This window comes from Nesoenas mayeri (genome assembly GCF_963082525.1).
Source record: "Nesoenas mayeri genome assembly, chromosome: 6".
Classification (NCBI taxonomy): domain Eukaryota; kingdom Metazoa; phylum Chordata; class Aves; order Columbiformes; family Columbidae; genus Nesoenas; species Nesoenas mayeri.
Window position 1 is genome coordinate 17,061,595 of NC_137545.1, and position 17,744 is coordinate 17,079,338.

At 45.0% G+C, this 17,744-nt stretch overlaps 1 protein-coding gene across 1 annotated transcript; it reads right to left on the bottom strand.

The window, feature by feature from the left end:
- Positions 1-1,336: 1,336 nt before the first annotated feature.
- LOC308041857 (small membrane A-kinase anchor protein) lies at positions 1,337-1,600 on the bottom strand (the record flags this gene model as incomplete). Its single annotated transcript, XM_080346800.1, has 1 exon — positions 1,337-1,600. One exon carries the CDS (start codon positions 1,598-1,600, stop codon positions 1,337-1,339), a length of 264 nt encoding a protein of 87 aa, XP_080202926.1.
- Between the last annotated feature and the right edge of the window lie 16,144 nt (positions 1,601-17,744).

A 17,744-nucleotide genomic window follows, 5' to 3' on the forward strand; every position in this document is an offset into this window, starting at 1 on the left:
CCCCCACACCTACATCCTTTAAACTGGCCATAACAGAAAACGGTGCTGGAAACTCCAGCTTTTACAAGGTGTTCACTTTGTAGAAAATGTCAGCAAAATCCTACCTTTGAGATGACTACGATTAACTCATCCCTTTCTCGATATCTCAGAGGTGAGTTCTGAGGACAGTGGCTCAGGCTGCAGGTCCGGGAGGAGCAGGTGCAGCGTGTGGATATAAAATGGGTGAAGAACACAGCCCTGCGGCTTTGGGCCTGAGGGTTATTTTTGCCAATTGAGCACCAGCCTCTGGGTTTCTGTCGCTCATTTTTGCATCACCACACGGAGTGTCACCACTGGGGACGCGAAGAAGCCTGCAGAGCCTGAAGGCTGCCACACCGTACCAAGGGCAGAATTGTAGTGAAACGCAGCCAGAGTTCCCAAGAAACAAATAGTCCCAAAACATTGTTACGCCTCTGAAGGTTCATTTTGCTCGTCAGCATCAGTAGTCTTTGCACACTTATCAGGGATACAGTAAAAAAAACAAAACAAACACCCCCAAACCCAACATAAAAATAAAATCCAAAACCCCAAACCAAAATGAACAGCTTTGGTCTGAATGCAGATTTTAGAGAAGAGCCGTCATGCGTTTATGGAAGTCAGAGCATGTGGTACTGATAAAGCACTGTTGATCAGTATTGTCATGTTTCTCACTGCTTCACTTGAGAAGGGAAGCTGAATAGTATCACAATCCCTGTGGTTCCCTGAATACTGCTTTTATAAAATGCTTCTAATCACCTTCATGATTTTGTGATTTACAGATGTTGTCAGGTCAAAGCATGACAGTAAAATTTATGACAGCAGTTACCTTTGCTACATGTAGACCCTGATTTCACATTAGCAAAATGAGGACAAATTTACCAAGTATTGTGAGTTCTTCTCATTTCACCTACAAACAGGCCACTGACTTTTTATGCTGTACAGAAAAATAACCCACGCTTTGTTGTTGAGCATCTTTGGGGCCTCGGTGACAGTGCCTGTACAGTTGCAGGACAGCCACATGCTTCTCATCGCCTTTTTAACACTAATTTCTGATCACAGTCAACACATGCAGAGACAGAATATACTCAACATACAGCTGATAACAAATGACACTTGATTAATAGATTCTACTGTAATCCAGTTAGTTTCTTAGCAATATAGATTAAAAGGCAATTTTTTTCAGCCTCTTCTTGCAAACACATCCATATAGCAGCTCAAATTATGCTCAAATCACAGCTGATGTTACTTTATTTGCACTAGTACCAAATATAAATGGCACAGCAGAGAGGACGCTCGCAGTGGAGACGGTCCTCGCCGCTCAGGGCACATCACTTTCGATAAAAGGGATGTCGCTGTATTTGCTCTCAGTCACTGCCCACTGTTTCACGGCCTGATCGAGAATCTCCCGGGACAGTCGGTGCGCATAGTCCAGCACTATCGTGCTCGATGGACCTTTCTCGTCCGCCTTTGCTGCGATCAGGGATGATTTCTCCCCAGTGTGGCCTTCGTCACCTTCCCGGATCCTTTCATCCTGGGTAGCATCGGAACCTGCAAAGGCGTCCTTGGATTTGATGCATCCCATGGTACATTTGAAAATGCAGCTGCAAAGCTCAGTTCAACAGCATGTTTTGAGAACCTGGAAATGGTCTCCTTGTTTGATGCACAGTGTTGCTGCTTCTTGCCAGTAGTTGCAGTTACTTTCACAGAACAGAATGTTTCCTTTTGCCCTTCTTTACTTCTGAAGAAATCTGTCAAAATAGTGTTTCGTATAAACACAATACATAGTTTACCATTCTCAGTGAGCTCAAGGGAAAGCTAAATTCACTACAGACACTTGTAGAAGCAACTTTAATAAATATCTGCATGGTGCACCTAAAATGTTTTTATCAGTAACGTCCACCTACTACAAGTAGGCAAAGCTTGACCTGACTCAAGCCGCCTTTGAATGCGGTGCCCAGGATGTGATGTAAGCAATCCAGGAATGTAATGGCCTTGGAAAAATATAATAAATCTATTTCTTCCAGACTGACAGTGCAGTTGCTCTTTTCCTCAGTCTGTAAACAAATATTGTTTGACTCCAGTGACTGCTGCTGCAAAAGAAAATAAAACCCCAAACTGCCCCACGGAAGCACCACTGAACACGCACCGTGTGTCATGGCTGCTGTGCACCCTTTGGGCACAAGTGACACCGATTCTCAGTGTGGTTCTGCCGTTGCTCAAGGATGCTGGGGCACACAGCCACGAGAAGGTATTCACCAGAAATGAGCTGCTTTCAGATTTGTCCCTTGAGAGGCTGGGAGAGCAGCAGCAGGTGATGGCTGCGCTCAGGGCAGTTCTGACAGAGCCAGAGCCCTGTTCTCACTAAAGCAGCACAACTCCAGAGCTAGAGAAGGGAGAGCGAGGAACACAACACCCCACTGCGTCCTCTCATCAAACTGCTCAAGAATCGGAACTGGTCAGCCCCAAATTCTGGTCTCTGCTTTGGTTATTAGCCTACAAAGCTGGTTCTCAGGTTACTTCCTCTCCATGGGCAAAGCAGAATCCCATTATGTGCCTGACTTTGCTTGGCATGAGCTTACCCGCTTCTCAGAGTTAATCAACTGGCAGCCAAAATACAGACTGTGCTGCACAGAAACCAACTGTTCCCTACAGCTTCACCCAATGACGCTGTACTAAGGTCAGCCAAAGTTAAAACACTTTTTTATAAATAGCCTTTGAAAACATAATCATGGCAAAGATGTTAAGCCTTATTTATTCGCTTTATGTACTGAGGGGAACAGGGTCTCCGATCAGTAACCTGATCACAGGCAAGTATTTGCAAAGGAAATCAATGCTGTTTGCAGGCAAATGGTGCTGCACAGGTAGGGCGGCACTTCCCTGGCCCAGCAGCTGACTCGGGAGAACCAGGAGCTTCTCTCCTCTTTCTGCTAGTTCATGAGAACATCGCTACCTGTTCAGAAAACAGCTTGCACGACTAAAGTGCCAGCACTCTGAGGTGCTGCTTGGAGTTCCTGGAAGACAGTCAGACCTAAAGGTTTCTGAAACCACCAAGAACATACACACATTTTCATACCTTTAGCTTCGTAGAGGAACATTTCAGTGGTTTAGAGAAATGTTTGTACATCACTTTAATAAAATTTAGTAAGTTTCTGTTGTGCATAATGACACCCTGCAGCATGAGCCAGTGTGTTCTGGAGCAGGCAGTGCAGTTAACAAGCCTCTAACAAACCCTGTTACTGGCAGTTGTAGTTTTACCCAACACAGAGAGCCAAGCAATGGGGGAGATTTTTATTGTAATAACTTGTTATTAAACAAGTAAAAGGAAAGATTCCCTCCATTGCCCAAGGTTTATATGAAAGACATGAGCTTTATACCCATGTCTATCAACTGCATGGATTGATGAAACTTAAACAGCTTACAGAACATGTGGACAGACCGGAGGCTGATGGCTGAAAGCAATTCAGGCATCTGAATAATTCAAAATGTTCTAATAGTAGTATCTTGTGCATGTCTAATGTCAATATTTACCCTTAATAAAACATTAATAAAAAGAATTTCCACTTGCTCATTTGGACAAATATGTAGCTTGAAGTATCTACTAATGTACAGAATCGCTAACTGCACGTATAAGGCTGACGCCCGCAAGCTGCAGCTCTGTGCAGAGCGGGCGATGGATGCGCAGGGGCCAGCGGGAAGCACACAGCTGCGCTGCCTCATCCCTTCTTACCGCATCGCTGCTCACAGAAGCTTTAGAGTAGAGATCATGTCCTCCTTAGGCTTCATCAGAACTGTAAATACGGTAGATTTACACCTTAGACTCCCCAAGCATACAAATACTCTACACCACAGTACATACAACAACGTATTTTATCAGAGTTTTATCCCTGATGGTTTATCTAATGACTATTCAGATTTAGATTTTTTTATCTAAGTTTGGAGCCGTATTCTTTTATACATTATCCATTTTTTGTGCTTTTTAAAGGAGGTCTGTTAAATGGTAGCCAGCTTTAGTTAGTATTTTATTATTGTTTATATATATACATTTCTACCCTACAACTGGAGATTTCCTTTCCTCTTCTCTTAGGGGACACCAGCAGATGAGTTGGTGTCCAGCAGAAAGGAGGGAATGTGAGTAGAAGTAGGACAAACATGTCCTAAAGCAGGTAGGGAGACATGCCCTAGGGCAGCACCTTCCTCTGCAGGCCTTGCCTCTGTTCCCAACTTCTTACCTCTGCCTTTTCATTTGGGCTAAATCAAAGCTTGTCTGACTGTCCTACACAGAGGAAAGGGCAGGCTATAAAACTTGCAGACAGAAAGGCATGCAAGACAACTAAATTGTTCCAAATTGATTACTAGTTAAGCTTAAAAGCAAAGTTATTGACCTTAGTTTAAATTCTTGACTGTTGCTCATTTCATTATTTATAGGGTGCGGTACTTCCCAAGTCACTGCAGTAAGTTTTATAGTTTGCCTGCTGTACTTGAGTTAATAATTGTTGGCACATAAATGACTGCAAGTGAAGTTGCTCTCAATCTTCTGACTGCTTGCCTGTTTTTCTGACAACCACTGCTCGCACATACACAGTAAAGTGCTGTTTAAATCTTCTCAACTCATCTCCAGAGTTTTAAGTTCTGACAGGGATTTTAACATCTCTAGCTCTCCTCACTACACTCACACTCTCAGAGGGGAAAAAAAGCAAACGTTCTTTTTACTCCCAGCACCGTGTTTCACTCAGTAACCGCACAAGGCAAAACTGTCTGCTAGTAATCTGTTTCTATCTCCAAGCCCTAATCTGTTGCCAGTTGTGTTTCAGAAACTGCTGCACAGCTGAGTCGGGGCTCAGGGCGAAAGCTCTGCAGCTGCAGCCCCTGTGTGAGCAGCTGCTGTGGAGCTGCCGGCTGCGCTTGGGGAGCTGCAGCCTGTTCTGTGACACTGTCAGCCAGGAGGTAGCACAGCACAAACCTTAACGTATCTGCTCTTTTAAGAGACCGATATTACAGTCAGTGAAATGCTGATTTAATTCATCTTAAAAATACAGATCCCTAGTTGTGCTCAATTTCAGTGGACACATAGTCAATATGCTTCTAAATACCTCATTTAACTTGAGCACAATAAACACTGTGCATTGTTTTAAGAAAAGCCCTGAAAATAATGGATTCCCTTCCATGTCCCTGGAGCTGCAAGTTCCCAAGGCCAAGTTCAGGCGTTGTTTCACCTGTTTGGTTATGTATGACCCGTGTGCCCTGCAGTAATGCAAGGAGAGAGGCAATACCGAGCTCAACTCACCTTGCATCAGAGGGCTCAGCACTCCCTGCTGGCCTTGCTAAGCGTCTCCTGCCAAGGCAAGTTCATTTCTCATCACGGAAGGAAACAAAACAATGGTACAGAGATGGCTGCAATTCACTCTTACACAATAAAAAATGCAGGGGGGGGGGGAAATTGATAGCATAACTACAGTTTTATTTAGATAAATAAGGCTTTTTAAGGTATTAAAAAATATCAATAAGAAATAATTATGGAAAGATACGTATGAGCTATCAAAAAATAAAGAATTTCGTATGCCTCTCTGGAATACACCTTTATATGAAGAAGACAGGCATAAGAGCAAGAGTTTTGCTGTTACACAACATCTTTAGCTTACCACTGGCAAATAAGTTCCTACCACCATTTAAATGGTTTCTATCCATACAACTTTAAAAAAAAAAAATCTCCTTGAAGTTCAGTGCTGCACTGCAAAGACTCACCTTCTATCACACTCTAAAAGTCACGAGATTAAAAATAAATCATACTTTTCAAAATAGCTTAGTGCAGCTTTGCCCAATTGAACAGTGAGTACTTTCTGCTGTGACAGAGCCAGTCTTCTCACTTTCCAAACTTTTAGGTTCAAAGATGACTCCTCGAAACCCTCCTCCAGCCAGGGTAGCTTTTAGTATTTTCCTCAGTACCTACGAGAGCAGCTCAGCACAGTACTTACCCACAACGTGTCTGCTTTTAACGAGTTGTCCCGCTTGTCCCCAGCGCAGCACAGCCAGCTTCACAACTGGGACTCTGCAGGGGGAAACAATATATAAAACTGAGCACTTGGGAAGATGTCAAAGTTAACACATTATCACAAAGTCAGACACACCTGTAGTGCTGTCCTTGCAGCAGCCTGCTTGCCTGTTTGGCTTTGCTGAAGGTAAAAGGATGACAAAGCACTTAAGAAACACACAGCACCTAATCCCGGGTGTGCAGTGGAGCCACTGCATGGGCAAGTGTGCTACGTGCAGGATTCCAGCTTCCGGCTGCAGCAAGTCCAATTAAGGACGATCTCAGCAAGGACACAGGAAGGGTGACACCCCAGCATCTGGAGCGCCCCATCTTTTGCACAGTCTTAAAAGTTCTCCCCTGTTTTCCCTTCTCCCTCTCAGAGCTTCTGCTGAGACCCGGACCTTTAACATCCAAGCACGTGTTCACAGTGCTGTCATGATCATGGGAACAATAAACATCACTGTTTTGTAGAAAAGACCTTCAAACTCCAGGCAGGTGACCCAGCTCACATACCAGCTGAAGCCAAACAGCATTTAGGCATCCAGACCTCTGAACTGCACCTAATAGTATGAAATATTTACATCCTCCATGTAGTAATAGAGAGAAGCAGAAACACAGAACATCCTATGTCTGCCTTTCCGCTTCCTCACAAGGGGAGATGTTATTCACGAGGATACACGATATGACGCCTTTGGATATTCTGCAGTTTTGAAGGGAGCAGCGAGCACATGGCAGAGGGATGAATCCTTCCCTTAGTGCACAGTGTCACCTCAGGACTTGAGCTCCCCGTGCAGAGCAGCCCCAGGCAGGGTCTCTCAACGCAGGCCGATCCGCCAGGTTTAATTTCTGCCTCTCCTTAACACCCATTTTTCTGCAAATCCTACAGGGGAGATGCGCCATAGTAACATTTATAATGAAGTCTCCTTCCAATCACAGGAAAAGGAAGTTTTAAAAAGCTGCAGTTGTTTTAAGACAAGCACCATTTTCAAGATCCAGCTACTTCCAATCACCAAAATACCTAAATACCCTGAAACGAGTTGGGAAACAAGCAGCAAAACCAGAGCCCTCATTCTGCGCAGGGCCATCCTCTCCCTCTCATGTCGCTTGCTGCCAGCAAGAGATAAGAGCTGCAGCTCGGAAAGGGCTGGATGCAGGAACGGCAAACAAGCGGCAAACAAGCAGCAAACAACCGCTGTGCAGCATTAGCAGCGAGTGAAAGTCTCCCGGTTATCTGCCGCAGGGTACGGGCTGGAATTTCAAAGGTTTGGGTTTTTCCCCTCCATGCCCAGAACTGATAAAACCTCTGCAGGCTTCCAAGCAGTTTGTAACTGAATGGGGAAACAATGCACTCACTTTTCAGAATGGGGCATAATCTCCAGCTTACTTTAAAACGCTTTTCAATAAGGGACAGTTGATGTAGCAAGGAAAGGTGAAGCACAGCAAGGAACCTTCAGAGGAAAATACCAATAGATCAGAAAACAGCAGTGCCAATAGGTACAGTCCTCAAGGTTAGTTTTCATCCAGGGGAGGAAAAAAAAGCCTTGTTAAAATTAAAGAACACCATGGGCTTAGTAGCTGTCTAATTTAATGAAAGTAAAACTGCACCCAGTCCGCCTGTCCTGAAATCCTCCCTCTTCCCTCCAGTACAGCCGTTTATTTACCAGAACTGCCTGCAGGCCACAGAGCAGCCTGAAGGCAAGAAGGGAAGAGGATGCTGAAAACTTCTTACAGGTCCTGCTCTCATTTTACCTCAGCTGCTTGTCCAAGCAACTGTACGTACTACTATTCTCTCCAGATTTGGACAGAAATATGTCCAACAATTCTAGATGAGTAAGAACAGACCAATGGATTTCCTTAGCAAGGGAGCAAGGCTGTAGAAGAAAAGGCATGAAGAAGACACAGAGTTTCTCAGAAACTCCATCCTGCAGGAAGTTTAGCCAAGATTTAAGGAACTCGACTATGGATATTACAGAGGAATGCCTTGGTTCAAAGGAAGGAAAAAATAATGGTTATAGAACAGATATGAAATTCTCTGAGAACTCCAACACAAAATAATGCTCAAAACTGGTGTGTGAACAGAAACAAAATATAAGAAATAAAGTTCTTACATAGATGTACAACTGCTTCCTTGCCCTGCATAACATGAAAAGATAAGGGTTCAACACACCTTTCAACAAAACAGTTCTTGCAGTTATCAGCCCCCCATACGTATTAGCTGCAAACCTACAGTGTGAAGAAGACCCCCACAAACGTTCTCCCCGCAGCAGGGGAAAATGGCAGGTGTCCCGCCAAACAAAGGGTGTCAGAGACACTGGCCAAGCCCCACACCCAGGCTGGACTGCTCCAAGGCACGGCACTGGGCCCACACGGAGCAGCCTCTTGGTTTCTAACAACGCTGTGACAGCGTTCTGAACAAACTAGAGTGGAAATTGGTATTTTCCTCTATTTACCACAAAACTTCAATCCCAACAAGCCAATCGTGGAGTCACAGCCCACTTTCAGGAACATGTTAAAACATCAAGCTACTCATGCCCATACTAAAGCTTAGGCTCTAGCCTTGTTTCTAAAGATCTATTACTGTCCTCCACAGGTGCCAGCCAAAGCCAGGCTGCTGCAGGCCATGAGCGGGGATGCATCGATCTTTACAAGCAAGAAAACCCTTCCTGCCACTGTCGCTGGCTGCTGCCCAGCCTGGGGATCCTGCCAGCCACAACTGATGAGCAGCAGCAGGTAAAACAGTGCATCGCTATCTCAGTCTGACAGGGTCGCGGTTTATTGTAGTATCTGTCACAAGATTCTGCTCCGAGCATATGGAGCTGCAGATCATAAGGGCTGAATTAGGGAAGCTGGTTTGCTTTGTGATGCCCTTATGAAGGCAAAGGCCCCACTGGATTAACACAAATAAAAGTAAGAAGGAAACAGGTGGCCAGGATCTGCCCAAGATCAACCAGAGAAGAGTACAAGCAAAGCAGCACACAACCTCATTCTATTCTTTAATCTCCCTATACAGAACCCAACTGTAAAACTTGGAATCAGAATTAGGAATGCAACGCAAGACCCGTTTTTTCACGTCTCATGCATGAATGTGCAGAACAACACAGCTCCATGTTTTAAAATCACAACTACATTACTAAGATTGGCAGAAATCAGCCGAGGTATAAGAGAACAAAGCGAGGAGTTAACAACCAGACGCTCCAGCTCTACAAAAGCTGCCCAGAACTGCAATAAAGAACTACGTCAGCCTTAAAAACCACTCTGTCTCACAGCTCTCCCCCAGTATTTGTTTTCTTGAACTTCATCCCTTCTAACATGCCAGCTTCTATTTCTCAGGGAGCTGCAGCCCTCGCAGCAGGGCAGCCAGGAGAGACGGCCATGCCAGCCCTGCCCCCCGGGACGCTGCCCACGGAGCCACCTTGTCCCCCCGGACACAAACGTACGACTTGTAAAAGCCAAAGTGATTTTAAGGAAAGGATTTTCTCAGCAGAACACAACATTCAGAAGAAAACTCATTTGTATGTACTCGAAAGTTAAAAATGCCACTTTGTTAAGACTATGGTATAAACATCTATATTTTTCCTTAATTACCATATTGAGAAACCTAACTTGGACTCCTACTTCCTGAACCACGAAAGAACATAAGATGTTTCTAAACATTTTACAATTTTTTGCCATGACGGATCTCGTGCTACTACATCTGTATTTTACAACATGCCAGATCAAGGTAACCTTCCCTGTACAGGTTTGCGCTGAAGCTTGGGAAAGGTCCTCACGGCAGAACAGGGGCGGAGGAGAAACCCCCTCCCCACCTCAGCCAGCAGATACAGCTGTCTCGTGTCCCCCCCAGCAGGAACGAAGCTCACAGGGAAGCAGCCACACCGTTTACCTTCCCGCTTTGCGGCACTCGTATTGCTTTCCCAGGCAATGCCACGGGTGCCCAACTGGAGCAGCACCCCTGGGTTGCTCACTTTTGAGGACTTTGCTGCTAGCAACCTCGCTGTGAGACGATGGGAGGGGGAAGGCGTCGCCAGTGCCAGCCCCGAAACGCCCCACCTCAAAGCCTGGCTCTTCTTCCTCTCCTTTACAGCGCCAGCTTACGATGCTGAAGGCCGGTCCTGCCCACGCCACTGCTCACCCCATGGGTCACCACTCACCGTGACAGCTGCAAAAGAACACAGCCCGTTCCTCTGGCAACACCACACCAGGCTGTCCCAGTCCTCCTTGGAGGACCTGAGCAAGATGAGAAGGGAGCAAAAAACCCAGCTGACCTACCAGCGCGATGGGGCTGGTCTAAGCGCGAAGAACACGTTGCAAACGTGATCCCACCAGTGTGCCTCCATCCGTCGAGCTGAAACTCCGGTGGCCAGTCAGCTTGGAGAGGGCTGCTCCTTCCTCCAAAGGCGCCTGCAGGGTCTGACCCAGGCCCTCGTCCCACCAACGCCGCGTCCTCCAGGTTCCTGTTGGTAAACAACAAGGACGCGGAGTCATCCTCCAAGTCCATTTTGACACCACTTCGGGGAAACGACCCGCAAGCGCCGCCGGAGCAGCAGCACCGCGGGGCTCCCGCCAGGCAACGCCCAGCGCCCGCCGGGCCTCCGCCACCGGCCCCGCCGCCCCCTCCCGCCCGGCCCGGCCAGCTCGCACAGGTAGCGGCCGGGGAGGGGCCCCCGCTGCCGCCGCCGCCACTCACGCCGCTCCGGCAGCCGCTCTCCCTCCGCCCTCCCCGCGGCACGGCCGGGGCTCCGGGGCGGGGAAGGGAGGGGCCGCGGCCCCGACCCGCCGCCCCGCCCGCCGGGCCGCCCCCCACACCGGCTGCGGGGGCAGCGGGGCCGGGGGCACGATGGGGCCTGCGATTTAAAATTTTAACATTAAAAAAAAAAAGGGGGGGGGGGGAAAGAAATCACGTACCCAGGAAAGACGCCTCTCATTGGCTTCTCCGTCTTTTAAATGAGGGAAAGCGTTTCTAAAGGACAGAGTCACCCTCTGAAAGCTTCTCGCTGTCATAATCGCAGCCCTTGGGTACAACACCAACGTGCCACAGAACGGTGAATGACTCGGTACTGGTGAGGATTAAGTGAAGACAACTGTGGAAAGGGCTGGGGGTGAGGCCTGGGTGATGTGTCTCCTATTTTATCCTGCCAGACAGCATCAAATCACAACTACAGAAAAATATTAATTATACCAAACCATTAAAAAAAATGCCCCCACCCTAAAAGAAAGCTTCCTGAATGAAGAACCTGAACAAACTAAAATAACATTTTTAATATTTCTAAAATAAAAGTGATGCCACAAATGAAATGAATATTTCTCAACTGAGGCTGAACAGAGATCTCAGGTAAAGCGTTCCTGCCTTTGGGGAGTCCTGACATCAAAGCTGCTGCAAAAAGCACAAGTGCACGCCTTGGGTCTCACCTCTGCGAGGCCAACCTGGAGCTCACGCCTGCCTGGGGCTGGAAACCAGCACCCCAGGACTGGCAGGGGTCTCCCGGTCCTGGCAGGGACAGGCTCGATGCTTCGGGATGGGAGGCTCCTGCTGAGCCCTGGTTTCTCCTGCAGAGAGAGGCTAAAAGCCGGGGGGGGCTGTGGGGCTGAGTACAACCGGCTTTAAATGCCTGTGCTGACCTACGGCAAAGTCTTCCTCCGTATTTAGGCAAATGTTTTATTGTCAAGTAGGTTTCTAATGTATTTCCAGTTAGTCAGTGGCCAGCTGAGGAATTTATTGCAATGTTATCAGAGCCAAATAAAACGCTACGCTGGTAATATTAATAAAGAAAAATGCTATTATAAGTATAGCCGCTGGGTCACAGTTAGTCCATTGCATGGCTGTTACCAAGTCCTGGGGAAGCTCTGCAGAGCCGGACAGCCAGGGCCTGGATGGGCACAGAAAAATACACATGAGCAGCAAAAATAAAGACCCCCTCTCCAGCCCAGAGCGCTAGGCAGCCCCCTGTGCACCTCCACAAACAAAATCCAGCACCTAACACAAAAGGATCACAGCCTACAGCTGCTGTGACCACTTGACAACAGCACGCAATATTACACTCATTACTTGCAAATAGTCCGTCAGTAAATAAAAAAATATACAGATTTTACTAGTTCCTGGAGGAAGCATTCAGCTGACAAGTGCCGTGCACAGGGATCGCACACACTGCATTTGCTGCATCATTTCACCAAAGCACTAATGGGAACCACGCTGCCCTTAGAGAGCGACGGGAGAAATTCTGAGGCTGGGGTGCAGGCAGGGGGGCAACCTCGAGCTTCCCCGCAGCAGCAGTTCCCAGGGGAGGCAACCTCAGGTACCAACATCAGCTCTGGCTGCTCACACGTGCGATTTTGAAGTGATGAGTTCCCCAGATGAGAGCTAAGCACGTGTATTTAAGTGTTTGCAGGAGCGGGTTTTAGGAGCTTGACCCAAAGCCTCTTAGAGCTGGCAGTGTTATATCCTTTGATTTCAAGGAGCTTTGACTTGGGACCCACTGCCTTGGGTGGATTTCAGTCAGATCTTTTATTACTGTTTTAATTCACCCCTGGCTGGGTAGAAGAGCAAATAAACTAAAATCATAGCCCTGGGAATTAAAACATGACAGAGTACTGGAAAGGCATGGTTGCCTTGCATTAACACAGTGGTATTGTTACAACAGTGATTTTTAAACTATATACACTTTAAAATAAGAATTTCATAACAAAATTATGAATATCTTTGTAGCAGTTTATCACTACTGCGCTCTTTTTTATTCTAGCCTGCTTTCTAACTCAGCTCCACTTTGAACTCCAGTTTTTAAGTGAATGCAGTTCCCACTGAGCAACTTTGAGCCGTGGGGCAGACATTTCACAGGCTGCAAGTACATCACTAGCAACCGATTGGATCACTTTGTTACATCCCAACTGATAATAACCATACGGCACTGGTGCAGCGCTCGCCTCCCCGTGTCATGACTTGACAACAAACCGTTTAGTCTGAGCAGCAGCACTTCAGTGTAAAGCAGAGGGGGACAGGGAGTTAAGGAGAGGGAGATAGGTGTGACGAGAATTTTGAGCAGATATTTATTTCTGGGTGCCAAAACATATTTAATATTTTATAAGCTGTGGAGTATGCAAGACAGCTTATTATGTCTGGCTCAAGCAAAGCAGTTGGTCTTTTTAAATGCGGAGCATCCATTTGAAATGACTACCACCAGGCAGTCGATGAAATATTTAGCTCATAAAGCATTTTGGTGGGAAAGGCTGGGGACACACACAGGTGCTGTGATGTTGGAAAGCACAATGTCCAAATCTGAGGCACTCCAGCCCCAGCACGGAGGCCTCAGAGGTGCAGCAGTCACACAGGGAGCAGGGCCGCAGGGTCCCCAGGGTACCTAGTCCTGCCAGGACACAGGAGGCCATGCTGTGCACTGACCGGTTCAGGAGGACACCAAAGCCTTTCCTGGGACTCCGTTTCCCAGATCATGCTGTTTCTTGCACCACCTTCCCAATCTGAGTGGCTGAAAGCATTTTGCTGTAGGGGTAAGAAAGGCATTTGCCCTCTGGAAGAAATGGTTTTGAAACAAGTTTGACGTTTTTGTTGTCATAAGATCGGATGTTTATTTTATTAGGTTTTTTTAATTAGTTATTTACTTATTGGAGTGTGCTAGATCTTCTTGTAATAGCCCTAACCCTCTAAATGCTTGGCATGCCATGCTCTGCACGCAGATGTCCCCAGAGTGATACAAGCACTTTCTGATAATAAGGTGGATGCAGCATAAATACATTTGCAACGGGAGGAAAATGGCACAAAATGAACCATAGAAGTTACTGAATGGTGCTTGAACTGGCATTGCTGGAGCAGTCACCAACTCCAAGACCTGGTGGTAGCTATGCTGAAGTTTCAGAGGAACTTAGGTGAGAAATTGCTAACCTACTACTTTTGATGTAAAATTTGTCACTTACCAACCTCTGTACCGGATGTCAGACTTCTAATGAGTTTGTCCAAGGGTAACAGAATAAATGAAATCTGGTTTCTCCTTCCCTCTGATACAATTTCATAGCTTCTGTCCTCATCCTTCCACCTGCTGCACTTCACAGCTTCTCCACATCTGCAAACCCCTCTCCAAACTTCCAAATCCTTTTCCCAAGCAGTGCTTAAATTAATTTAAGATCTCACGGACATGGGATGTGGCATTCAGAAAGTGCTACACAACTCCACGGAGGAGTAGTGAATCTGTCCAACTCAGTCCCTAGTCATCCATTGCTGGCTTCATGCTTGCTCCATTTCTCTCTCTTTTTTATTTTAAGTATACATCCACATATCTGTGTTCAGGAGGACTTTATTGAGGCACATGTTTCTAATTCAGTTGAAGAGTTACAGAAGGGAAGGTAGGACAAGTATTCTCTGCCCTGGCAGTTTCCGCCCAGCACGCCCATGGTCACGCGGTGACTTTACAAAATCTATTTATACGTGCAGTAACCCACTAACTGTATGGGTTGGAAAATGTTACGCAGTCCAAAAATAATCAATATAGAGTCTGAAGAGCTAAAAAATCCCCAAGTTTTTTTGTTGACTAAAATCTCTTAATCCAAAAGCCTTGAAGTTTTACCTAACATGCCCTGATTGTCCTGCAATAAGATACTTTGGTTTCAAAATCAAAACCATGATGCAAAGCTCCACTTCCCTGCAACAACCAGCTTTATGGACTAAGTAACCGTCATGTAAATAAAAGCTATATTTTCAAAAACTTTGTTGATGGGAGAGATGTTCCTTTCCTCAGCTATGGATTTTTCCTCTCTTTTTTACTTAATTCTTGTTTTATTATGCATTGCTCTTGTATTCTGTGCACAACTGAGATTTACAAAAGCCTTTTCTCAGAGCTCATAGTTGTCTTAAAATATTTCCTTGATGTCTACAACTAGATGGATTAAAAGGATGGACAAGTACAATTAGAGTATCCCCAAGCAGCATAGGCCACAGAAATCACTGAGGGCTGCCCTAGTTTTCAACTCTCGTACTATAAAAGTGCATTGCAGGGCGATTGCACATTTGCTCCAAACCTTAGGGCACAACATTGATTTCTAGATCACAATTATTTTTGGAACATCCCATCCTCCCACTCTCAAAAAAGGGTTTGATGGTTTTTAACCAAGTTTAGAATATAAAGGTAAACCCTTGTTCAGCTTTCTTGTATAAAGGTATCCTGAATATTTAAAATATAATGTTTAACTCATTATTATTATTATTTTTAACTTGCATGTGCATACACTGCTATAGCTCAAAGGAGAACAAACAACATGAACCATCCATATATTCACTGAACTTTGTACACATTAATGAACCCGCAGCACTGTGTGAGAATAGCTGACTCTTATGGTCAATCTTGATCATAACTGCAATGAGATATTTGGGGAAAAACCCATTTTTTCCAAAAACTAGGTGAAAAGCCACATTTAACAGCAGAACTTGAAGCACATGCTCAGTTTTACTCATGTACTTACGCTTCAGCGTGTGCTGCAGTCTTTCAGCATATAAGGGCTGATTTGCAGTAATTCATTTCATCCAGTCACCAACACCTGTGTGAAGACATTTGGAACTACTTAAGCCTCCATTTTCACAACATTTTCCATGAGGAAACAACAATATTTACTTAGAGCTTGCCTGGATGCTTACTAATGTGCTAAAAAGATAATTACAACAATATGTTATACTATAAAGGCACTCTGCCCAAATAAAATGAGATATAATGTGTGGGTATTAATTATTTTCTCCCATAGAACAACTATACTTATCAGTAATAAAAAAGAGGAAACCAGAAGAGGAGTTATAAAATAAATTACCAATTTATATACAGCACAGATGTTTAGCCAACTGAGTGTAATAGTTGTTAGATGCCTTTGTTTCAATGTGTGTTAGCCATTAATCCAGAAATTAACAGAAAGTTTGTAGTGGAAGTCTATTTGGGAAATCTTAGGAATCTTTAAAAGTTAATTCACAAAATGGGTCTTTATTGTTTGATAAAACCTGTAATGTTTTCAAGAACTTACATCATACCACATCTCATTGAAATACTGTTACAAGAAAATACGTTTAGTTTTTTTGTAGAACAGACAAGACAAAGTTTACAAGAAAGCATTAAGTCAGAGAGGGCCCATGGAAGCTTTTGTCATCTGCTTTCTGCAAGGTAAGGCCTGAAATGCTTTCCTTATTTCTAGTTTTTAGTCAGAAACCTGATGCCTGTTTGTAATAAATCTCCTCTTGTCCATTCTTTACCATTTTTGTACCTCTCCTGTCTTACACCTTTGTTTAGCAGAATTCTCAAGAAACATTAATAAAACAGTAAATATTAAATACAGAAAAGCATTGCTATCCAACATACATTACATCTTCCGTAGTGCCGTTACAATACAAAAAGACGCTTTCATCATAGCTTACATGTAGTGAGGTAAAAGCAGGACCAGAGTCTGGCCCGCGGATAGAGAGGAAAAACCCTTTAGGAGGACACAGTACAGAACACTGTATCTCTAGCAGGAAGAACTGGACTGACATTTGGATTTTTAGTCACACCAGAAACAAATGTATCTTTCCTTCCTTCACAAAATTGAGATGCTTTTGTAATATAAAGCCTCATTTTATATGCACCATATGCTTTAGAAGTGTTAAGTAGAAGAAAATTTGGTTTTGAGCTGAAAAACTTAGAAAAGTCTTGATTTTTTAGTAATTTTCTAGTGACTGATGTGAAGTAGTTTCACCATACTAGATTTTCCTGGGTTACTCTGAAGTGCAAAGATTATTATAAAAGCCTAATGTTTTCCCAGTGCTCTTGGGGCTTTCCAGGTTTCGTCCCCTACAACGGCGAGTGGTGCTGACTCCCTGGGACTCTCTAAATTACCCTGCTCCCCAAAAGCACGGTAGTCAGTGTCTTCAAATAAAGGCAGAGCAATGACACCTGAGGAATTCAGAAGCAGCCAAGAAATCCTTAAAACTGATGCTGACTATTAACTCCCATTCAATATGACAATTTTCTAGAACAGTGGAATTTCTTACAGTGGGAGGAGGTCGAATATTTAAACTAACAAAGACTTTCTAAAGGATGGCTCCTTCTGTGTTGTGTGTAGAAGCTGAGCACTGCATCACCAAAGCAGCACTGCATGTTCATCACGAAGGAAAACTGAAACAGCAGCAATAAAAACTCCCCAGGAGCTTTGAGGAAAGTGACACTTATCTTTTGTCTATATGTGAAACTGGAGATTGTGTTGGGCAGAAGGTTAGGAGTGGGTCTGAGAAGTTGTGTGTGAGAGACAGGGTGGACACATGGCTTCAGCCATACAGCTCGGGCAGCCGGGCACTCGCTTCCTCCTCAGCGGAGACCGTCCTTACCCTCTCCACAGCACTAGAAAACATAAACCAGAAAAACAGTAAATACCAAGTATTATTTACATTTTTGGTAATAAGGCAGAGAAAAATTCCTAATTTATATGCAAGTCCCCTTTTCTTTATTGTATAATCAATATCTAACAGCAGTTAAAACATGAAGCACGGGAGGACATGTGAACCGCAGCCCTGCAAACACCCAGCAGCAGCACAGCGAGAGGATTAACCATGAGGCATTAGAATATTGCAAAGAGGATCAAAAGAGATTTGGGACTGAAAAGCTGCCCACCAGAATTACAGTCAGCTGAGAAGCCGGACAGACAGAAAGCGGGTAAAGCTTTTACATTTAGATCTCTCCTAGAA